Consider the following 26352-nt stretch of genomic DNA (forward strand, 5'->3'; position numbering starts at 1 on the left):
TGTTAAACTCATAAAGGGTATGGAAGGCCCCAGTTATAAAAGAATGCCAAGCAAGTTGGGGCTGTTTACATTGAAAAAAAAGAATCTTAAATGGGCATATAATAACTATATAGAAATATATAACGGGGTCATTCAATAAGCTGCCCGATTCCTTATTTAACAGCAAACCCTTCCATCAGTATCGCGGAGTAAAAATTAACAAGATTCCGTAGTTGAAACGGGAGTAGGAAAAGGAGGTTTCACAGGGCCAGTCCAAGGGGAAGGGTTTGCTCCAGGGAGAAAAAATAAAAAAAGGAAAAACTTAAAGGCTGAACCGAGAATATGGAAGGAGCATGAAACCTGGAGCCTGTGGCAGTTACTCTCAGTATAAGGCTATAGGGCAGCAGGTTAGAGCCCAGAGGATTCTACATACTTACCGAGCATAGGCTGTGCTAGTGGCAGGTTAGCTCGTGTAATTATTTATTTTAGAGGCTCCACACAACAGTGCAGTTGGTCAATGCTGGTGTAAGGCTCTCAATGGTGAGGACAATGGTGGAGACCCAGAGTCCTTGTTGTACTTGAAGAAAAGTGCATTCCTGGAAATATGGTATCCAATTAGGGATTAGAATGGCATAAATCAGGGATGCCACCATGCAGGCCAGCTGCCATTGAAGTGTAACATACAGGTGTTTCACACAATTAATAAATTGTGAAAAAAGGCCCCTGAAAAAGGCCCCTGGCCGAAACGTCAGCCTCCAAATAAAGCAAATTATTTCGCCTTAAGTCCTGAGTAGTGTGGATCCTTACTGCGCTTTTGAGATACAGATATATACAGATATATATATACGCACACATACAACATATATCCAGTAAACAAAACTGCTCCCACAGTTCTGAGTATCAGACATTTCTTGGTTCTTGTTCAGTTGCAGATAATCATGTTCAACACTTGTTCTTATTGCTTCATGTGATGTGGCACATCATAGATAATAATGACCAAGGCATAGTGTAAACATAGACAAGGAAAAAGCCTTCTATAGTTTTATTAAAAATATGTTCTGTATGCTTTGGCTCAGGTTATTATGAATACTAGCACTCTACACCTGAGGAGACAGAAATTGAGTATAACACACAACAAAATTGAACCATGGATAAGAAAACAGTAGCATAACACCTATTTACTGTTTGCATACAGTATAATATTTGTGTATTTATTTTAAAAAGAAGAACACATTTTCAACATATTTATTATTTATTGGGCTTTATGAACTCACGCACAGTATTTATTTTCCCTTAAATATACTTAACAGTGTATAAATGTGAAAATTCAGAACAGAAAGTGATTCTTCCTGCTGTACACAACAAAGTGGAATTAACTTCCACACCTCTCTGAAATTTAAAGAATATGGTACAATACACAGTGCAGCACTATATCTTTTGAGGGCTGGAATTTTCTACCTGCAGTTTGCATTATTTCAATGTTATTAGCTGCTTGTTTATTTTTGGGTAGCATTGTTCATTGTAGCATTGTAATTAAAGGTTATATTACCTTATTTCTTACTGGTATGATTTTAAAGCTAAGATTGGTATTATAGTAAATGAATTCAAACAAGCAGGTGGTATAAAGCAAGTCTGAAACAATGCCAGGGCCTGTAATGGGCAGGCTAGATGGAAACATTAGTCCATTCTGCTGTCAGATTTTATGTTTCTAACTAACATTAAGCTGCAAGAACAATGTTTAAGAATACATATCTGTCTTTCTCTTGGTATAATAAGCATAAGCTACAAGCCACATTGCAATGGAACACAGGGGAATTTTGAATACCACATGTGGCAATCAAAAAAGCCTCTCCATGCTGGCAGCTGCTTCCCACTAACTTGAATGGGAAACATGCTGGCTATGATAAACACTTCTGTCAGTAATAGACTATCATCCGGAAATGCTTATTCCTCTGTTCCTAAGTGACAGCCCTCCTACCAGCATGTGTCATAAGCAGCATGTTTTTCATTCACATGAATGGGAAGCATCTCCTGGTGGGGACAAATCACTATGGTTGTAAGTAACCATGTGGTTGGTAAGTCAAACGCCTTTCGTGGATTTTTCGTTGTTTCACGCCTTTTCTTGCCATTTTGCAGATTTTACGGAGGAGCTTTATAGGACAAATTCACTCATCACTACCTGTGTGTTGTGGGTCTTAGTTTACAGAGATAATGAGCAGCCGTACATGATTAACTGGTATGCATTTAATACCAATAAATAATACACAGATTGGTAACAGCACTCATATGATGGAGATAGTCTACTTGGTAAGACTACAGAAAGCAATTAGGATACAAAAATACATACCTCATTTTGTAAGTTAAAGTTAGAAATATAAGAGAATTATCAAAGCATTCCAATGTATCAGTCTATTTAACATACTGTACACTTATTTAAGAAAATACTTTCTGGCGCTAATGAGCCTATAATTAAAATATATATATTTGTAGACTTTTGGAAATAAACCCTAGTAAACAGAGTATAGATAAGGATCAAAAGAAGGATGAACCATTAGCACAGATACCCTTTTCTCAAAATCAGTAAATGAAGATAAAACAGGTTTTCATACTTGATATATAATTTTCAAGTACAGAAAAATCCTTACAAAGATTAAGTATGGAAAAACCTTTGAAAAAAAAGAACTCCTTTTCCTTGCTGTTTCTGTACAGTAACCCATAGAAAACAAATGGGATTACAGTAGCATGCTTTGGTAGATATTCTGTTGCGTTTAAATGTAATTTACACTGAAGAAATAAATGCTGAAACAGTCTAACTAACTTTTGCTGTATATTTTCTATCCAAGACCCCAAATGATTCACAATTCCAATAGAAAAAGCATAAATATATATAAAAAGTTTAGCCATTTCCTGTAAAGTGGAAACAGTGCTTGACTTGCTTGTACAGGTGAGGGACCTGGGGTTTCCCGGATAAGGGATCTTTCCGTAATTTGGATTTGATTATAATGGAGTGTATGGGAGATGGCCTTCCCGTAATTCGTAGCTTTTTGTAAATGGGTTTCTGGATAACAGATCCCGTACCTGTACTTTCATCAGGTTTTGCTCCATAACCATTATCTGTTCATGTTGCAGCATTCACTAGTGGATCTAGTTACCGGCACCACAAACTTACAGGGGCATTATTACCCTGTCGCTACAAAGTTTCTGAAACCACCCTGTAAAGGTAGCCTGGATGAACAGAACAGGGTGCTAGATACAGTCCTTCACTCACTAGGAGAACCAATTGTGAATCTGATATATAGCAAATGAACCAAGAACTTGCTTTTCTTTCACACATCTGCTACAAAGTTCTGACTCCCCATAATACCCATTTTATCGGACTATTATCTCACAGATTTAATGTATATTAGTGTTTCTCAAGCTTTTTAGCTAAGGCCTTACAGAACTGTCCTAGTCAACAATACAGAGGTTTTAAACATTGCCATGACATTAAAGGAAAGCATCTCACACACATCAGAAGTCAGCAGCTAGTTTTGATATTATTATGTTCATGCAGATGCTGGAAGTCTTATGTGTATGAAGCTTCTTTCCCATGGTGGTGCTAAGTGTTCTAGTTATCGTTAATGTTCACCCACTTCAGCTAGCACACTTTGGTTGCTGTTTGAACCTTAAAAATAGGAGTGCATAGGAACCATTATCCCATACTGAGGTGTTATACATTTAAAAATCACTACCAAGTCTACAGTTACAGTTAGGGTTATAAGTGTTTGCAAATGCTAATCACATTTACATAGTCAGAAGGAGAACATTAAGAATGTAGTTATTTAGGACATTTGCTAAGTTGAAGAAGCAGCAGCAAGCAAGCCCCAAAGTTGAGCTCGAGAAACAACCATGGAGATCCTGGTATTGTAAAACAATATGCATTTGGTCTTTCTTTTATAATTGGTGGCAACTAGAATGTGGTAGGGATGATAGAATGGAATATGAAAATGAATGGAGAGTAAAACAAAATACTAATTATTCTAATAATCTCACCATCAGGATCTATGCTTTAGCAAAGTTACCGATGCTAGTAGTGAACAGCAACCAGAAAAAAAGATACATTTTCAGTATAGAATGTGGCAAAACCACATCTAAATTAAGAACCAGCTTGGACAACTGGTATGCCTTCTTTGTAACATGAGTTTAATGGAAAGGAATGGTTCCAAACATCATTTTTGTCTACTGTTTAATCTTGAAAAAACTATGTATGATTTCTTCAGCTAAACAGGCCAAGCAGAGAGACTAAAGCAACTCTATGTTTGGTCCTTGCAAGCTAGATTGTTAGATGCACAGATAACCCCCTGCATAATGGACTATAAGAAACTTCACAAAAGAGGTAGAAGGGAGGGGGTTGTATACTGGTAATCTATTATCTACCTCACAAGCAGCAAGCATGAAGTAGCTTCAGTCACCTTGTTTGACCTGTTTAGCTAAAGAAATAATGAAAACCACAGATTTTTCATTATTAAAACAACAGGCAAAAAGTATGTTCAACCCAAGCCCTATTCATTGAGCTTTTGTTGAACAAAGGGGATACTGCCCCTTTAATTTTATCAGTCTACAAGATACTAAAACTCTTGGCAACAAGTGACAACAGGTACAAATCACTGCATGTGTTCCTAACGCAACTCCTCTGGCCTCACCTTTGTTCTGTTCAATTCAGTCAACTCGTCTTATTTTGCAGTAATATTTGCTACATGGAAAAAGAGTCTACAAAAGTCTACCTGAATTATTCAATTCACCTACTCTGTGTGGCTTCAACTATTCAAAAAAGTTTAACATTAGTAACCAAGTCGGGACATATAGCTAACAGAATAAAGGCAATATTTTTAAATACATCAGGCAAAATGGTGAATGTTAGTTATGTAGTAAATGCAAAATTCAGCAATGGTGCAGGCAGTCCGAGGGAAGGTTGGTTCCCATAGACACAGGCTATAAGAATAATTTGCTAATTCTGTTGTCATGTTTACAGTTCATTCTTTTCAGATGAAGCCGATGTGCTGTCTATGGCGGCATCAGGCACCTCTGGAACAAAGTTTAATGATGCAGAGTTTATACAGTATCTTTTACCAGTAGGACGAGGTCCATCATCAAATATGTGGCCAAGGTGTGCTCCACACTGCAACAGAATACAAAAAAAAGGATGTTACGTTGATGAAAAAAAAACATGGCTGCTGTGAAATACTCAACTGGTAAATAGTAATGCTTGTTTTTATTACAGTAGCAGAATAAATGTATACTTTGACACACCTAAGCGTTAGCGTTTTGCCACTTCCAATACAGAAACATACCAAATGGGCAACCATTCTTTTCATCATCCTTGAAGATGAGTTTGTTGTAACATTACCATATTTTTACTAAATAACTTTATCATATTTCTAACTTTATAACTAGCAAATAAGCAGTTTCTTATGTGGGCTTATGGAATTATGCCATGGGCACGGACAGGTTTTGACCTAAAAATGTTACAGTCATGGCCCAAATTGTTGGCACCCCAGTGCCTTGCATCCCTAAAAGAACCATAGTTTGTGATTATAAGACTCACATAGAGGAACCAGCACAACCCTTTGCCCTCTCTTTGGCCCATTTTGTGACCACAACGATTTTAGCCTATAGAGGCAAACAGTTAACATCATAGGGGCAAGGTGCAAAAAGCTGATACGCTTTGCATCTTTTTTTTTCTTGGAATATTTCTAAATTGATGATACATAATTAAGTCAAGAAAAATAATCCATAATCAAAGGTGAAACTCTGTTTCAGGTAACTAAAAAAAATTCCTATAATTGTTGTACCTGGACTGAAATCTCACTTGTATGACCATGGCATATGGTTTTCACTATTTTTCATGCTCAGTGAAGCATCAAATGATTACTTAAACCCTATTAATTAGAAGATTTGTAATCTTGGAATATTCTTCTCTCATCGGTGTAGAAATGTCTTTACAGGAACAAGCCGAACACTTTTAAAGAGGAGGAAGGAACTAAAACTATAATAAATGCACCTGCACCAAAAGAGTGGGAAGAACCCTTTACTAAGGGAAATCCTCAAGGATGCATATGTCTGTTGGTGTGTGAAACACTATGGGGGGCATTTACTAATGTTCATATTTCTTTTTTCCATTAATCATCAAAATCCCATAACTTCAATTTTTGGTGTAAAAAAAACCCAGTGTTTCATGATTTAAGTATCAAAACCATGAAAAACATTAATACAAAACTTTGCCATCTAAAAGCTGTTGAGGTCATGTAGAAGGATGGGAACGGGAGTTGTCCGAGGCAAATAGTAACAATCTTTCTTTAATTTGTCCTTGCAGAAGTTTTCATGGTCTTTTTTTCATTTAACACTCCACGAAGATTCATGGAAAAACCTCTAAAACCAGAAAATGAGAATTTTGATAACTGGACCTCTAAAAGGCACATTTATCAACATTCTGATTTTAGTGGTAGAGTTTTTGAAACTACAAATAAACTCATTTCCACAAAAACCATTTAGTAAAAGATTAGAATATAAAAAGTACAAACAAATTAAAATGCAGAACCAAAATGAAAAAATCTAATCTAAAATTTTTTGTTTTCATAAGAATATTTTTTAGTTTATAAGTGAAAAAAATCCCCAAAACCACACATTAAATAAAGATTGTCAGAATTTACCTAGGTCAGCACCCATTGGCTTCTACCTGACCCTGACAGCTTTTAGATGACATAGTTTTGTCTTTTTTTCCCGTTTTTTCACCTATTAAATCACATTTTTTGGGGTTTTCGTGTATTTCGTAAAATCCACAATTTTTATCACTAAAAACTATTCCTGAAAATGAAAAAAAACAAATGTTAGTAAATGGGGCCCCATGGCATCTGCTTAAGGAAAATGGGGTACAAATCAACACATTCTCTTGTTTTTTGCATTATTTTACAATTGTTTAGGTAAAACAAGGAATCTGTGAATTTCAATATACCATGCATCTTACTGACATTCACAACAGACTGTTAAATATGAATGAGACTGTCCTGGCCAGCATTTGTTCCATAGCCCTAGGCATAATGGGATGGTAAAGGTTTAATAAACCCAGGGACTGCACCTGTGTAGGAGAACCCCTTTTCAGCATGTGCTAAATCGCTCATTTTCTCAAGTGTTTTCTTTATTTTGGCAGTTACCTATATATGTTGCTATAGTGCTGCTGCCTCTTTAAATATGATTTATTACATAATTGTGCTTATGATATATATACTGAATTTTACAATAATACATATGTTTTCTGCATCCACATGTGTAGCCCACCTCACATTACTTGTAGAGTAATATATTTTATTTTTAAAATGCAAAGAGGAGGTTGTATTTTGTCTACGGATAGGTTCATTTCTAAATGCTAATGGAATGTTATTTTCTGTCACCTTAATACACTGAAAATATATTGCTAGTTCAACAAGGTGTAAAGCTTGCCATAAAACACTATGGTCTGTTTGGGCCTCTGTTGGTGGCTTTTTGGCTTGCAAAATATATAACCATCAGTTTAGTATTTATATAATGAAGTATAAAGTTTCCCTTTATTAAAAAAAGAAAACCCTCCTTCAACCTCAAAACTCATATATTGACAGAGAGTGTTATTAATTACACAGTATATGTGTTCTGTTACTGTACAAAGCGATTTGGATCAAGCACGAAGCTAACAACAGTTCTTTCAAAATGCAATCCATCATTTTTTGTCCTGACTTTCAGTGACAGAAGAAGTATTGTTCTGTGTATGGCAGAGAAGAGCTAGCACCAAGGGTTTACCTATGTAAAACATTACATTTTATGTAAAAAACATTTGGTATTTGTTCAAAATTATTCTCATATATTTGAAAAGGGCAACTGATCCTATACTAGAATGCACTATACCTGACACAGCACAGAAGTATGAAACTGATGTTTGACATCAACTGGGGCAGACTTCTAAAGGTGGCATTAACCTTCTGAACATTGACAAATTTCACTTTGTAAATTGTAAATCATTTTCTATTAAAATATGTCCCAAAATACAGTTTTTGTAAGCAGTTTTGCTAAGGATTATTCTCATACTATATAGAAACAAATCTCTAAACTCCTCTGCAATGTATTAGGGCTACACAGATTTAATTCCACAACTCTGAAAAAGGAAAAGGATCTGGCCCAATAAGAAAACACATGGCAATTCCATATTAGGAAAACTAAGGGATACAAATGACAACACATTCAATAAGTTTTTTGTGTCCTTGCTAGAGCCCTGGATTTACATCACATTGGAAAGGTACATTCCAGGACAACTGTGCCCATAAATGTTTAGCAGACATATAAACTTGCATGTATTATGTGTTTGGGAGTCACCCTACTTTGCTTTCCTCACCCGGTCACCCTTAGTAACAGCCCAGTCCCTTGCCATTGAAAACACACTTGAATATCCTCAGAAACAGGCAGTGTCAGACAAAGCAGGAAACAAAATCAGAGGCTGGCCCAGACTGTGGCAATTCTGGCAAATGCCAAAGGGGCTGCTGTAAGGTGCCTGAGACAGTCACTATTTACTGGGCTGGTGGGGGGCTGCTTGGACCTCTGTGTGTTTTGAATCCCAGTCCAGACCTGATCAGAGGTGTGGTCAGGGCATGATAGGGCATAACCAAGACACACCCAAAACATAAAACCTCCAGAATGACATGTCTGGTTTAGCGGTGAAGTTTAACAGCCTGATATGTTTTGTGTCTCTTTATGTATTTACAAATAAGCTATAAGTCCATGTTTTCCATGTGGTCTGCTGTTTGGATTTAATATACCCACATTTCTTACTTGGTTTCCAACAAGATTTGCTTGAACCAACTCATGTGGAATGCAGTGAATCATACAGTGACTCATAGTGGTGATCTCCATTAGGTTTCCATGGTGCTTATCATGTGCTTCCCATTTACGGTGATCCAAGTACTGTACAAAAGAATTCTCCAAGCCCAAATGCATGTGTGCATATTAATAGTCCACCAGTTTCTTAATTGTGCTGTGTAAAAGGAATAAATTTTCCAGGCAACTTGTGGTATCTTTCTCCATAGACTATGAGAGAGCTCCATCTTTAATAATTGCATTCGGCAAGCCACTTTTCCAGTCATGTCCCAAAATTTACCACTGGAGCCTAATTTACTTAAAATAATTATCTGACAGCAGGTCTTTGGGAAGAGGATTAAGAGGAAAATGGTAAAACAATTTAGGTAAATCTGAGTTAGAAAAAAAATCTAGGGAAAGTCCTAAAACAACATCATTAAACATCCATTTATAAATATTTCAGTAAATCAAACCAAAATGACACAAGTTGAGCACATGAATTATAAAAGTGTTCACAGCCGCTACTTTTGTGACTGATTTGCTTTTTTATCTGTAATAACCAATCAGTGAACTTATACCGTTAACTATATTTATGGATATTTTGATATTTAAACAGATCTAATATACTTAAAGAAGGAAACTTCATAAACTCTCTCCTCCACTGTGCTAAACAGATTTCCCAGAACAGCACTGTTCTCCCTAAACTGAAAAGGGAGATCTGCGCAGTGGAGGCGGCCACCGTGTCTGTTACCTTCACTTCCTATCCAGCGTGCTGTTCACCAATCCAATCTCTTTCTTACTTCTAGAGTGTATGATCCAAGTCAGCAATTGTTTACCAGAGAGTAAAGGACAGGAAGCAAAATGGGCAGACATGCAGGCTGCTAACTTCATTAAACATTTCATTTCAGGTATAGAAAACAGGAAAACTCTGGGCTATTTGTTTGTTGTGGCTCTATGATTAAAGTATGGGTTTACTTCTCCTTTAAGATATGGTTCTCTTAACCAGGAAAACTATCTGCACAAGAGATCCCATACTTGTTTGTCCCAGTGTATACATACCTGACTGCAACCGACTTCTACCCTGTGCATTCCATATGAAAAGTCATCAGTAAAAGATACTGCTTCTGGGTTAATCACATCATAGAATGAAGGCCAGCCTGTGAGAAGAAAATAACATAAAAATGTGGCATTGAAATACTCACTGTACAGAATTTTCTAATTTAAATCATGATAAACACAATCATCTATGATTGTGCTTTCAATGCTGTAAGCCCCGCTATCCCAAGACAGGTTTTGCCTGGAAGGATACTGTAATATTGTGGAAGCCTGAGAGCCACATATTGCAGACTTTGAGTGTTAGAGCAAAACAAAATACAAAATGAATATGTTACAGGATCCCCATAGTGTAAGCTCATATAATAAAACCTACATTGACATTTATTGCTGTGAACACTTAACTTTGTAATTCAACATTATGATTTTATGTGTAAAAGTTACTATACTTTTCACTGATCAATCACTTTGTGTGAATACTGAATGTTTACCTATGATGCACTCATTTTTTGCACTTCTACTATTGCAGAATCAGAGCACAGAGAACTGTGGCTACCTCTTTGAACAGAGCACTGTCTGTGTTTGGCAGTACTCAGTTCAAGACATGCGGGTGGGGGATGCAGGACACCCTGTACTGGTAAGGACAAGACTGGGCTGCGATACATGACATTGTACACCTCACATGGGACTTTTTTTATACAGAGTAAGGTACAGAGCGCAGTCTCCCAGGCAGAAGGGCTGCCTAATTAAGCACTAAAGGGCATGCTCTTGCACTTCTGCCCAGGGTAAACCTAATTGATCATTAATATTTATTTAACCCTCTTATATAGCATCTGATGGGCATTTGATGTTTTCTTTTCAGCAAACGTGTTCACACAGAAGAACTTATAGAGCTTCTCCAGCAGAATCCTGCATTGAAATCTGTTTTTCAAAAACACAAAAAGATTTTTATATATTTAATTTTGAAATTTCACATGGGGCTAGCCATATTCTTGATTTCCCAGGGTGCCACAGCCATGTTACCTGTGCTTCAGTCACACTTTACTGCTGAGCTGCAAGTTGGAGTGATATCACCCCCCTCCCAGCAGCCGATCAGCAGAACAATGGGAAGGCAGCAAGATAGCAGCTCCCAGTAGATATCAGAATAGCATTCAATAGTAAGATATCCAAGTCCGGCTTGGGACTCCTTCAGTTACATGGGAGTAGGAGAAACAATAGGTTATCTGAAAGCAGTTCTAATGTGTAGCACTGGCTCCTTCTGAAAGCTCAGACTCAGGCACAATGCACTAAGATGGCTGCCTATACACCAATATTACAACTAAAAAAATAAATTTGTTGGTTACATTTTAAATGTAAATTATTTGCTATGTAAACAGTGTCATTTAGAAATAAAAAGTATCATGACAGTATCCCTTTAAGTCATCATCTTTAGAGACCTTGTAAACTGTGTCATTAGTTTCAAAATTGAGGCTGGAAGCTATATCTCTATTGTCCAAAAAATCAATCCGTAAACGTTCAAATGAAGGATCCTTATCGCTGGTCATACATTTCACAACTTTCACAATACAGCTAGTTGGTAGCTGACTTTGTTCATATAGTCTTCCTTTGCTTTCTTTATGATACTTCCTAGGGCTCAATTTAAGGTATTGTATTGTACCAGATACGATAGGAATAGATAGGTATAGTAGGACAACTCCCATTGAAAGTTCTCAGGTTTTTTGCACTTAATAAATACCAGACATTGAGTTTTTGAACCTGAACTCAAAATGTGAGAGTTTAGTGCTAAAAAAATCAAACTTAAATGTGATAAATCGCCCCCCTTCATGTTGTTTTCTTAGTTTGTCTTTGATCTCCTTGTTTATCCACGGTTTCATGGCTAGAGTATACTTTGACAAGGAGTACAAATAAAGGAACACCTGCTTATGTGGCTACTGACTGTATCAATGTACTAACGAATGTTACAAGAAACTTGAAAATAATGTAACTGTGTACGCTACCATCATGGGATTAACTAACATTTTCAATAGTTTTAACATTGTTACTGTTATTGCTATTGAAAGAAGTATTTAAAGTGCTTTCAACAGCAATTTCATTTAAAAATATCTTAAAATTAGATTTTTTTTTTAACTGGGTTTTGTGTTTATATCTCAATTAATGCTAAACTGCATTTTACTACCAAATGCAGTAATGCAGATTATTTGCTATAAATTAAGATTTTTTTTTACTTATATTTTCAAACTTCAATGGGTGAGCATTATCAAACCAACTCCATTAAATTGTATTTTTATTCTATAAAATATTTGCTAAACAGCATTCACTATACATAAATAGCTTGATAGTTTATGTAGAATGATGAAAGCCACAGTAATTCCACTATGTATGATTATTATCAACACAAGTGAGATAAAAAACAAAATAGCCCAATAGATGGAGCAAATGAGCTATAAAATAAGTCAAAGTCTGGCTTTGTATGTTCTGCTATATCTAAAATGTTGACACTACATTTAAATGGGATTATTCTTCTTGTACACAAAGCTGCTAATAATTCTACATTTTTTTAATCAAAACTAATGAATAAACAGCAATAAACTGTACTGTACGCATATTTACTGTATACCTATAATACTCAGTGAGAAATCTGAGTTCACGTAATAAAGTAATTGCCCACTGTTTAGCAAACAATTAGGGGGTTATATAGTTAAAGGCACTAAGTTTGCCCAGGAGCAGCAACCTATAGCAACCAATCAGCAGCCAGCATTTACTGGTCACCTGTTTAAAAGCAAACATCCTATTGGTCGCTATGGGTTACTGCTCTTGGGCAAACTTAGTGGGGCTCATTTATCAATGCATCGCAGCACACAAACCGACGCAATAATGATTATGCGCCATTTTGTGGGCACACGCAATTGCATATGCGTTACATTGCGTCGGTTCATTTATTTTTCCGCCAGTTCTTTTTATGCGCATGTCGCAAATACTGGCCAATAATGTCGCAAACAACGACATGTTTTTTGGGGTGTGTGGCTAGGGGCGTGTTTTAAGTGCCCAATTTTTGCGAGAGTGCGCCCTTTGCGCCTAAATATGTGCTATTTGCCTGTATATAGGGGCAGATTTGCGCAGGCATGGCTGCATTGAAATCTTTACGCCTGTTCATTTGTGGCGTATTTCTGACTGCGCATTCTTCAACATTTGCGTTAGTGTATTCGCAGATTTGCGCTACAATAAACTAATTTAGGTATGTCATTAATAAAACCATGTTAATTTATGATATGTTAATTAGCATTATTAGAAAAATATAATTGTTAATTTGTTTACAATGTGTTAATAACATTTACCCTTTTTTTTAACTTTGTTCTTATCTATAAAGGCAGTTTCCCTTGTTAATGTGATGGAGTCTTTCATATCATTTTTCCATTTAAACACCAAATGACTAGATTGTTAAATTAGGAAGCATGTAGTTGGTACGGGTTTATTAGAGCATTAGCTTGCGCCATCTATGCACACAATTTATGACAAGTTTTGCGTCGTCATAAGTGCAGTTTTGCGACATTATACGTGCATGTTTGTATGGCGCAGCAGTTTGCGTCAACACTAGCGCATGAAACTTTAAGCGACCGTGTTTGCGCTATACTGTTAAATACACTTATGCGCAGGGCAAAAGTCTTGCCTCTGCGACTATTATAGCGCTGCGATGCGATGGTAAATGAGCCCCAGTGACTTTTATTACATGTGGGGGTTAGAATTTACTTCATAATACTTTAATAAATGTGATCTGATGCTCTCAGTAAAAGACAAAACAGGTCAAGACAGTTCTGTACCAAGTGGAAGCTCTAATTCCTGCCCCCCCCCCCAACTAGAGCCTCTGATGCTGCCATTTAATTGCTATGTTTGGACCCCAAAACATATTAACAGTAACAGCTGGCCTTAAAAGCTACCGCTAAATCACACTATTATACAATACCATATTTTACTGATGTCCAAATAATTTGTAAACTTATTTTCCAAAGATGTGACCATTAGGACGTAAACAATTTGAAAGCAAAGGTATGCGCTGAAATCTTTATGCTAGAAGCCTGTTCAGGATAAGCTTCATTTGGCTCAGAGAAAGGAGTAGGTAACAGGAGTAAAAAGACAAGATACAGTTCATTGCAGAGCCTCAGACAGAACTGTGTTTACTGCCACAAGGTGGTCTTGCCAGACTACAGGCGGGCAGGAAGCAGAAACCAAATATAACATGTAGTTCATGGCCGTTGAGGGGGAGGCAGGTAACAGGACATACTAAGGAAAAGGCTGCTGAAACAAAACACACTACAATCACGGCAAGCAAAAAGTGTAGAGTGTGAGAATATACAACAATTAGATTTCAATTAAGAGTAATGTACTAAAAAGTCTTGCTCAGTCTCCATAATTACACACTGACAAATATATATAAACGTTTTACTAATGAGAGATCTGTGAGTGGTTTTGCAACATATGCCCTAGGTAAGATAGATTATAACATTTAGTTGCCCCATACAGAATGGTCAGCAAGTGGTCACAATCTTTACTCTTTATCTATTTATTTATTTATGACAGATCAGATTTATGGCCCATATATTAATATATTAGAGTTAGTGATTCAGGGGAGGCGGGTGACATTTTTGTTTGTGGCGGCTACCAATAGAAGGCTTTTGGAACTTGTAATTATAAATGAATATATAGCTGATGGTCTTTTTTTGGGCGGTGAAGCTAAGCCTACCTAAATCTTTATAATTCTCTGGCTATGTCATATATGCAGACCCACACATGCTCACTACTGATAAATGCCAATATATTTCACTCATAAAGTGAACCTGTGGCCAACGTGGTCAGAACACACAAGCTAGCTGGCCTTTTTTTGGCATGACTGCACCCATAGGAGGCAACTGGTGCATTTAGAAAGTTTCCCGTGGGGGATGGACCTAGAGAGGTGAAATCCAGAAAGACATAAGCAACAGCAATCCCCCAGGTACACATACAGCAAATGGTGAGGAAAAGGGGAAGACTAGTGGGCGACCAAGATCAGTTTAGTGCTCAAAACTTACCTCTAGAGTTAGGGATTATTCCTGATTTCAATCATTTTTTACAAAAGAAGTTCAGTTTTTGAATGAACTAATTCTTCCACACGGTCCCATAAAGGTACATATATATTTTCAGCATTTTTTATTTTATGTGTGTATTTTGCACATGGATGATGGCACACAAAAAACGTAGTAGTTGGCACCCGTGAGGTGCTGGCAAACTGTTCTTACTGTGTTTTCAACCCCCCCCCCAACTGACTCATCCCTGCACTGCCTGATTGAAAAGAAAAGAAAAAAAAACTAATACTTTGTGGTTATTAAGTTAAGCCATACACACGTCACTGTCAATAAAAAGATTGGCAAGTTCTGCGCGGGTATGGAAATGCAAGAGATCTCAGGAGCAGGGCTAAATTTAGAAGTTCTGCCACTACAGGAAAACTTGACTGCTAACGTTCCTGTATTTCTTCTACAACTCCTAAACAGATTCAATTAATGCCAGTTAACTGCACTATTAGGCTTGGGCACTTATTTGCAGGCAGAAAAATCCCAGTGTGAATATATCTTGTGCACCCATGCACGTCAAATTGAAACAAACTGAAGGGGTCTTCAGTTTGTTTCAATTTGACGTTGAAGTACATGTGCTTTTATGGATATTCTAGCAAAAAAAAAGGGGGGCACCAATTCCGTAACAAAGTATAAAATAATGTGGATTGACAAACATCTAATACACTAATACATAAGCTTTGCTGTAGTACTACAGCACAATAAAACTGTTTTTATGTAACTTCACATCCGAGGCAGAAAAGAACTGTAGAGTGCTGGTATCTGGTTGCTTTCCCAGGGGTCTAACATTTCAGTTTATTGTAAACAACATGTGGATATAGATTATGCAATGATAACATGTGTTCAGCATTCCACAGATTAGGACTGCCTGTATACACAGTCCACAAGTAATATGTTTCTTTAACTGGCAGTCAGACAAAATGTAGCGTTGAATGGAAACCAAACGTATACACCCCCAAGTCAATTTAAGGTATCATTAAGTACATCATTAAGTTCTACAGCACTTTTTAGTGTTTAATATAAGCAACATTTGCAAAACAATTTGAGTAACATTACAGGAATGGGACCTGTTAACCAGAATGCTCGGGACCTGAGATTTCCAGACAATGGATCTTTCTGTAATTTGGATCTCTATACCTTAAGTCTACTATAAAATAATTTAAACATTAATTAAACCCACTAGGATTGTTCTACCTCCCATAAGGATTAATTATATATTAGTTGGGATCAAGTACAAGGTACTGTGTTATTATTACAGAGAAAAAGGAAATCATTTTAAAAAAATGTAATTATTTTATTTAAATAAAGTCTATGGGAGATGGCCTTCCCGAACCCTGGAACTTTCTAGATAATGGGTTTCCAGATAACCAATCCCATACCTGTATTAGATTTGTTTTCTGGGGGTTTTTTTGTTTGTTTTTTTGTTTTGCCATTTATGTGCACTATTGTGTATACTATTATCAAACATAGGTGGGTATGGCTGCCCCTACTATGCTTGCTTGATACCATTATCAATGCCAAACAACTCCAATATACCTAGATACCCTACTTTTTAGGAAGCCATTTCCCACTCTATCCTATTGTACCAAACTTGTTGGGCTGTGCTGTAAGATATTAACAATATTAACAATCTTCTACAATAGAACAGTAAAAAGTTTGTGATCTATTTTCCCTGTATACAATTTTTGTAGTCATGATACATATTGATAAGGGGGGGTTTAAAGGGAGAGGAACAAATATGCCACCAATAAATGACCAATGTCTTGTTATAGATAAAATCAGTAAGCAGTCTACAAACTCCTCTTGTAGCAAGGGAATCTTCAGCATATTAACTTCTCTAGACTAAAACAAACTAACAGTTTAAAAAAGTTAATCATATACACAATGTTACATATAATATGTTACTGTATTTTCATACAGATGCAGATACAGCAGAACCCCCATTTCATGTTTTTGTTATTGGCAAAAAGATATCTCAGAATGTTTTTTCTCCTTTAATATTCTAATCCTGTCTGTAAAGCAAGCAGGAGTATATACATTTTATCTCTTCATGAGATAAAATTGTAAATGTCTTATTCCACTACAAAATACAGGTAAAACTAAAGTTTTTAGCAAAACCAATGTACTGTTTCTTTAATAATGCACATTTGTAAAGCGTTGTCATATTAAAGCACAGACATTCTATGGGAGGGGGTAATGTGCCCGGAGATACTAATCAGTCCTGAATTTCTGTAGCTCACATGTCACAAGACATCACCTTCAATTGACTAGACATTTTAAACAAGGATAGAAGAGTTTGGTGGTATTTTATTGTAACCTGGAATTCACCTCATTTTAAACAAAAAGAAGGTAAAAGGATATCCAGTGGTATTCCTTATGAATGGCTAAATGGTCCACTATACGTGAAATTCTATCCCACTTTCCCTACATCAAATGAGTGATGAAAACCTGATGGGATGGTTCCTGCAAACTTACAGGGAACCATAGGGGTGATTCATAGGATTAGACACCAGCATGGGCAAAAGAACACATGGAATCTGCAAAACAAAACAGCCAGGATGCAAAATGAAAAAAGGTTAAAAAGTTTAAGAACATTTCTGAATGAAATTACTCTGGCTGAAACGTAAGATATCAATTTCCTTGAAAAACAGGAGTCAATCTCTGACCTTTCTCCCCAGATATTTTACATGCAGACCTCAAAAAACATCCATTTACACAATACAGTAACTACTTCAAGGAGCCAGGCTAAAACTACAAAGACAAGGAACTCTAGCGAAGCACAGGAAATCCTTCAGGGAATAAAAGAATTTTATGACTCACGAACTGAAAATCCCACATAACACTCCGTAGAGAAACGCAATGAAGTATTGTCACCACAAATGGATGGTTATATAAGTGGCTGCAGAATCACACCCCACACTAGAAGTAGACTGGGATTATTAGGACACTCACAGCAGAGATTTCCACATAATGCTCTAAGATTGATGTTTAATGATGCCCATATGGGCCCTAAGTATGAGATTACTCCATGGTAACTCAATCCTTCAGTTTACAGACAGATTAGAAATAGAGCAAAATGAATAAATAACAAACATGTCATTAAAATATGCAAACTATGGTTGGACTGGAAATGTGACGTAGGTGGGGGCATAATACAAAAGCGAGTCTTTGCCTGCACGTCTGTGAAACCCTGCTGTCGGCATTTGCATAAACGCTGCCACTATTTTAAACAATGCATTTTATGCCTTCTGAACATCTGGAACATCAGGTCAGATTTCATAATAGTATGCAGGAAAAAAACTACTACAGACTTGCTAGAGACGGCATCTGTTGGAAAGGTTATGCTAGGCTATGTGGAATTTAACAAGGATGTGTCTCACTACCCATGTAAATAAATATTTAGAACTATTCCACTATTTAAAGGAGCAGCACCCAAAAGTGACTGGAAGCTTGTTTCTTTTGCCCCCCCCCCCCTCCATTTTATTTACACTAAATCTGTTTGCTGAGTTTTCTATGAGATCCATGCACTGCTATGGTTGAAAGTGTTGTAGTATTAGCAGTATTGTATGTCAGTGATGTTCATTCACAAATCTGAAGTATCTTATTTTCTGGAATAGTACAGGGGAGCAAACCAGAATTTTGCCTCCATTTGTGTTGCTGCAGTTGACTGACCAGAGCCGAGGTAAACGATCCGAGGTGGTAGGCACAGGTATCCCGTCTCCGAATTTTCAGTGGATAAGTGAGCAGACTAGATATGCTGACCGTGAAATTATTAGACCGGTACTGACAGGTAGATCTTGAAGTAATAAGCAGGGGCACTGTTCCAGTCCGGGAGCTCATAAAAGGTTAATTACTAATAGTACATGCCCAGTAATGTGGAGGCAAGTACAATTTCCCCTGACTGGGACCCTAGGGTTAATCATGTGTGTGTAGTTAGAATGTGGTAGTGATTATAATTTCCCTATGGAGAGGGAATATTACGATCGAGCACAAGGATTATAACAATAGAACTGCGTACGCAAACATCACAATTTAGCGTCCGAGTACGTAGGTTAAAAATTCCCTATTGCCCCAACAATTCCTCATAGGCAATTTGCCTGCATAGCTTCTCGGTGAAATGATTCCCCTGTTTTAAAACACTATTCGCGGGATTGATTTGCCCAGGAGGGGGGAGGCCATGTAGAATAAGGAATTGGCAAAACATACACCGATGTAAGGCTTCCTCTCCCGGCCGTTGTGGATGTTCGCTGTATTGGCGTGGGTTGGTGTTCTTCAGGGGAACAGTAAAATATACAAATGCTGTTCTATGGAATGAAGGTATTATTATATACTTACCAGTACGAAGTACCCAGTAGAGTCAATAAAGATCGTATTCTCAAATAAATAAATGAGTCATATTGGGGTACGTACCTTTATTCCTTTATTTGAAATTTAAAATCAGGTGTAAATAACTCACACTAATACTTACCTAAGGATCGTGCCCAGTCTCACTAAAAATCCGTTGTGAGTCATAAGTGAGAGGAATAAGGTTTTCCAATAACTGCTACATATGTTGCTTGAAATAGATATTGTAATATGAGAGAGCAACATGGATAAATAAGCAACAAAGTTGCCAATTACTGGCTGAGTATTGAAGTTCAATACATGTTACAGATCTAGGACGTGTGTCTTTGTATTTTAAATCTTTCCTTTTTTGTTCATTTTAATCTTAAGGTTTTTAGCCAATGAATTAAATTAAAGGTTATATTTTAGAAACTATACAGGTGTGCCAGAAAACTGTGTCTTTTCTTTCTCTGTTGTATATCAATTATATTACACAGTGCGCACCCTGTACGATAAACTAGGGTAGTGCGAGGTTTCATTATTTATAGACAGACTGACCAGAGCTAACTGCTAATTGTTGACTGGTTGCCATAGGTAACAACTCACAAGTTTTTCCAGTTTTGCCATCATCACTCAGTAGGGTCATTTATAAAGACTGGGCACGTTTGCCCCTGGGCAGTAACCCATGGCAACCAATCAAAAGTTTGCTTTCATTGTTCTACCTGCAGCTAGCTGTTAAAATCTCATCTCAGATTGGTTGCTATGGACGACTGCCCAGGCGCAAATTTGCCAGTGTTATAAATGAGTCCCAGTGTCTACCACTTTGCCAGTCTTGACCACCCCATGTACATGGCATAAACTATGGCTACCTCTACCGCATCTATCAGGTAGATTTATTCCTCTACTAATGGGTTAGCATACATTCCTATTTGGCCAATGGAATGGATTTTTGCATGCATGTATAGCTAGCTTTCAGCTGCATACATAAGTGCCACTTGGCTAAATGGGTAGATGATTTGCAAAACTGCAAAATATGGTTAAGCCCTTTGCTTAGAATCGGGATCCCCAACCTTGTGTACTCATGAGCCATATTCAGATATAAAAAGTGTTGGTGAGCCACACAAGCATGATAAACGTTCTTTGGGGATGTCAAATAAGGACTGTGATTGGCTATTTGGTAGCCCCATGTGAACTGCTGGCCTGCAGGAGGCTCTGTTTGGAGTAGAACTGTGTCTCTGTGCTTCCAAACCTTGCCTCCAAGCCAGAAATTTAAAAATGGGCACCTACTTGGAGGCCACTGGGAGCAACATCAAAGGGGTGGTGAGCAACATGTTGCTCCTAAACCATTGGTTGGGGATCACTTGTTTAGAGGGAAACACTAATTTGGATCATAAAACACAAATATTGAGATAACAAACAATACTAATGCCCAGGTATTGTCTAAATCAGTGTTTTTTGGGGGCAACCCCCCCCCCCTTAACAAATAACAATGTTAAAGGAGAAGGAAAGGTTAGTAAAGAGTTAATCTCAAGCTGCAGGCATACCTTCAGTTGTCTCAATAGTGCCCTTAAGTCTCCCCATATTTCTCCTGTTCAGAAGATCTGAAGCCAAACAGGAAGAAAAAACGCTGAGCTGTGTAAAGAAAGTTCCCATAATGCCTCGCTCCTGCACAGACACCCAGACCAAGTGAACATGCTCAGTTAGTGAGACTATGGGGCACATTTACTAACCCACGAACGGGCCGAATGCGTCCGATTGCGTTTTTTTCGTAATGATCGGTAATTTTGCGATTTTTTTCATACTTTTTGCGATTTTTTCGGCGTCTTTACGATTTTTGCGTAAAAACGCGAGTTTTTCGTAGCCATTCTGAAAGTTGCGCAAAGTCGCGATTTTTTCGTAGCGTTAAAACTTGCGCGAAACGTCGCGCCTTTTAAGTTTTAACGCTACGAAAAAGGCGCGACTTTACGCAAAAATCGTAAAGACGCCGAAAAAATCACAAAAAATACTAAAAAGTCGCAAAATGTTCGTTTCCAATCGGAATTTTTCCAATTCGGACTCGAAATCGTGTCTTAGTAAATCAGCCCCTATGAGTCAGCTTCCTGCTGATTGGCTCAGATCCACATTCCTAAGGCGGGGGGAGTGAGTTCTTAGCATTCTTGAGGAAGGGGGGGGGGGACCAGGAGAGAGTAGGAAGCTGAAAGCTGCGTGTCTGTGGCACAGGAAAACAGATACAACCAATCGTTTTACAGAGAAGTCAGTGCAGCGTTTCTGTGAGTGCTTATGGCTGTATTTACATAGACCTTTCTGATAAAGCTCACTTAGTTTTTACCTTTCCTTCTCCTTTAAGTACAGTTATGGGATCCGTTATCCAGAAACACTCTATCCAGAAAGCTCCAAATTATCGAAAGGCCATCTCCCATAGACTCCATTATAAGCAAATAATTCTAATTTTTAAAAATGATTTCATTTTTCTTTATAATAATAAAACAGTACCTTGTACAGGTATCGGACCCCTTATCCGGAAACCCATTATCCAGAAAGCTCCTAATTACAGAAAGCCTGTCTCTAATTAGTACTTGCTGGAGGACAAACAATCCTATTGGGTTTATTTAATGTTTAAATGATTTTTTAATAGACTTAAGGTATGAAGATCCAAATGACATAAATATCCTTATCTGGAAAACCACAGTTCCCAAGCATTCTGGAGAACAGGTCCCATACCTGTTTATGACAGGTATCTGTCAGTTATTCAGCCAAAGTAGCTAATCATTTTTTTATCCAAAATTTCACCCTAATTAACCTTCAGGTTGACCTTTGAGGAGTAGTTAAGAGAGCTAATTGGCATTTTGATATCTAGTGAAACAGCATGTCAGAAATGAAATGCCTAGCCATAATGATGTTATTAAGCTAACATATCTATAGGCAAATTCTGGCACATATATATATATATATATAGATACATTTACCACCCAGGAGCAAAAATTCCTTTGAACTTTTTGGACCTTTGATAAATAAAAGTGAAAGGAGGGTTTTATTTTGTCTATACATTTTTTTAACATTATAGATTGGTGTCAGCTGCAATGATTTATATGTAAGTTTTCCTCAATTAGAGAATTAGAATTTTCTCCAAGCTGTTGGTGGTTCTTTATAAACAATGGATAAAGAGAATTCTAGTAAAGAGACACTTTGAATGATGCTGTGAATTGCTGTTATTTAAGGTAAGAAATAAACCTTGGCACCATCTTTCGCCTGGTTTCATCAACAATTTACCTGTATTTCATTTTAAGTATAATTCAGGAAACCACTTAAAATAGTAAACGTTTACATTAAATGGACAAGAGAATGTGAGATATATTTAACTGTCAGGAATGTTGTGAACAGTTGCAGCTGGAAGAAGAATGTTCCCCTAAAATCAATGGTTTACCTTTAGTCAATGCATGGGAAATAGTGAACTATGTTAACTGCTGTAATTAAAATTTCTGAAGTGTTATGCCTTTAAATTACTGGAAGTATCTTTTTCCTAAGTTAATCAAGTTAATCATACAAATGTAGATTGGATCACTCAGGTGGAAATACTTGTGATGTAAGGAGACGTCTTTTGTTCTACTTTCCCTTCCTATTTAAAGTAAAATACAAGCCTTTTCATAAATGTTAGTATTTCTGGGGAGCCCTCTCCTATCAGAATTTGCCCTCCAAGATCTGCTCCATTTTCCTTATTTATTGATAACATGTATAATAGTGCAGTGGGGTTGAAGAACAACACCTCATGATGCTGGACAAATTTGTAAGGAGTGGAAGGTCTCCCCAAAAACACTACCATCATCTGAGCCTTTACTTATCTTTAAAGAACATCTCTGAACTTATCTCTAGATACTGCTCCTCTACTGACCTGCTCCTTAACTCCTCTCTCATTACTTCATCACACACTCGCATTCAAGATTTGGCAAGGGCTGCCCCCCTTCTCTGGAATTTGCTCCCACGGTCTGTCTAACTTTCTTCCAATCTCTCTGCCTTCAAAACATCTCTTAAAATACAAACCAGATTCCAAAAAAGTTGGGACACTAAACAAATTGTGAATAAAAACTGAACGCAATGATGTGGAGGTGCCAACTTCTAATATTTTATTCAGAATAGAACATAAATCACGGAACAAAAGTTTAAACTGAGAAAATGTACCATTTTAAGGGAAAAATATGTTGATTCAGAATTTCATGGTGTCAACAAATCCCAAAAAAGTTGGGACAAGTAGCAATAAGAGGCTGGAAAAATTTGAGCATAACGAAGAGCTGGAAGACCAAATAACACTAATTAGGTCAATTGGCAACATGATTGGGTATAAAAAGAGCTTCTCAGAGTTGCAGTGTCTCTCAGAAGCCAAGATGGGGAGAGGATCACCAATTCCCACAATGTTGCGCAGAAAGATAGTGGAGCAATATCAGAAAGGTGTTACCCAGCGAAAAATTGCAAAGATTTTGCATCTATCATCATCAACTGTGCATAACATCATCCCAAGATTCAGAGAATCTGGAACAATCTCTGTGCGTAAGGGTCAAGGCCGTAAAACCATACTGGATGCCCGTGATCTCCGGGCCCTTAAACGACACTGCACCACAAACAGGAATGCTACTGTAAAGGTAATTACAGAATGGGCTCAGGAATACTTCCAGAAACCATTGTCAGTGAACACAATCCACCGTGCCATCCGCCGTTGCCAGCTGAAACTCTACAGTGCAAAGAAGAAGCCATTTCTAAGCAAGATCCACAAGCTCAGGCATTTTCACTGGGCCAGGGATCATTTAAAATGGAGTGTGGCAAAATGGAAGACTGTTCTGTGGTCAGACGAGTCACGATTCAAAGTTCTTTTTGGAAATCTGGGACGCCATGTCATCCGGACCAAAGAGGACAAGGACAACCCAAGTTGTTATCAACGCTCAGTTCAGAAGCCTGCATCTCTCATGGTATGGGGATGCATGAGTGCGTGTGGCATGGGCAGCTTGCATGTCTGGAAAGGCAGCATCAATGCAGAAAAATATATTCAGGTTCTAGAACAACATATGCTCCCATCCAGACGTCATCTCTTTCAGGGAAGACCCTGCATTTTTTAACAAGATAATGCCAGACCACATTCTGCATCAATCACAACATCATGGCTGCGTAGGAGAAGGATCCGGGTACTGAAATGGCCAGTCTGCAGTCAAGATCTTTCACCTATAGAGAACATTTGGTGCATCATAAAGAGGAAGGTGCGACAAAGAAGGCCCAAGACGATTGAACAGTTAGAGGCCTGTATTAGACAAGAATGGGAGAGCATTCCTATTCCTAAACTTGAGAAACTGGTCTCCTCGGTCCCCAGACGTCTGTTGAGTGTTGTAAGAAGAAGGGGAGATGCCACACAGTGGTGAAAATGGCCTTGTCCCAACTTTTTTGGGATTTGTTGACACCATGAAATTCTGAATCAACATATTTTTCCCTTAAAATGGTACATTTTCTCAGTTTAAACTTTTGTTCCATGATTTATGTTCTATTCTGAATAAAATATTAGAAGTTGGCACCTCCACAGCATTGCGTTCAGTTTTTATTCACAATTTGTTTAGTGTCCCAACTTTTTTGGAATCCGGTTTGTACATTTATTTAGAAAAGCTAACCCTAATTTAGTTTAACAGTGTGCTGCTAAATGCAATATTCAATGCTACATCTCTCACTTTGATGATTTCTGATCTTGCCCATTTCCACACCTTATGTTTTAACCCCTTCACTTAGATTGTAAGCTTTTTGGGGCAGGGCTCTTTTCACCTCTTATATTGGTTGTCTTTTAATATGTCTATGAAGATTTTCATTCATCCAGGTCATGGTATATCTAGTATAAATAAATCTAAAGCAACTGGACTTGTTTGGTAATCATTGAAGACGTTTCACTACTCATCCGAGCAGCTTCTTCAGTTCAACTGACTGGTATGGGAAGACTTTGGTAATCCTTTCAAAGTAACTCCACAGCATTCACACCTCTGAGTTTCAGATGTCACCTTTCTGAAGAGTTACATAGTGCCATTGTGATTGGATTAGTGGAAGAGTATATATGCTGAGGACTTCCCATACCAGTCAGTTGAACTGAAGAAGCTGCTCGGATGAGTAGTGAAACGTCTTCAATGATTACCAAACAAGTTGTCTTTTAATGTTTAATGTATAAATCCATTTATTGTACAGTGCCGCAGAATATGTTGGTGCTTTATAAATATGTGTAAATAATAATAATAACATTTTATTAGACAACTGCAATATTTCAGATACTTCAGAACAGCAGTAATACTGGAATACACAGTAGAGATGCACTATATATAACTTACAGAGTTAGAGTGACACCGCTCATACAGTTTTACATCTGTGACGATTAACACTGAGATGTTCACTGACTGTATGTTTACTGTATTGCTTTGGTTCTGTTTAATTACCTTTCTTTGGTTCACAGGTTTTGTTAGTACATATGACTAATTAGATATTAAAAAGATATCAAATATTTAATATTTAAAAGAGGGAAGAGGCACTATGTAGAATTACTTCAAGAAAGCAAAACCAAAAGGCAAATAAGCTGTTTTTCCTTGTTTGATATAAGAGTCATTAGTAGCAGCATCTTTCCTCCCTTGCAATCATTTAGTCCCATAAATTCCTCATAAAAAAGTAAATGTCTTTGTTGCTGGAGATGGGTCAAAAACATAAGTGATTCAGAGGTTGAAAAGATCTCCATTCTACATCAGGTGTAAAAGTTTTGCACAGAAAATCAAAAGTGGTGAGTTTACTTCTCCACCCCAGACTCTGCTTGATAGGGTGAGGGTAGACATGGTAGTTGCCCCCTTAGATACCGTAAATGCCACTTTCTATTTTACTCTGAATACTTTTTGTAATGTAAATGTGTCCTATAACTGAAAAATTCTAACCCATTTTCCAAGTGAGGCAATCTCCAGAAATATTATGGGCTTATAAAGTATATTTTGTTTGCCTTTCTTCAGTTGGCTCTTACTTCACTATGGCTGTACCTTTGTCC

At 37.4% G+C, this 26352-nt stretch overlaps 1 protein-coding gene across 1 annotated transcript in view; it reads right to left on the reverse strand.

Moving 5' to 3' along the window:
* Positions 1–1007: 1007 nt before the first annotated feature.
* The window catches only part of msrb3 (methionine sulfoxide reductase B3), an 85656-nt gene continuing 60311 nt past the window's right edge, over positions 1008–26352 (reverse strand). The window contains exons 7-8 of the mRNA XM_031898205.1: positions 9895–9992; positions 1008–5137 (exon numbers count right to left, since the gene is read on the reverse strand). Coding sequence (XP_031754065.1) covers positions 4985–5137; positions 9895–9992 — 251 coding nt within the window. The 3' untranslated portion in view covers positions 1008–4984. The remainder of the gene's footprint in view (positions 5138–9894; positions 9993–26352) is intronic.

The sequence above is a fragment of the Xenopus tropicalis genome, chromosome 3, assembly GCF_000004195.4.
Source record: "Xenopus tropicalis strain Nigerian chromosome 3, UCB_Xtro_10.0, whole genome shotgun sequence".
NCBI classification, from domain to species: domain Eukaryota; kingdom Metazoa; phylum Chordata; class Amphibia; order Anura; family Pipidae; genus Xenopus; species Xenopus tropicalis.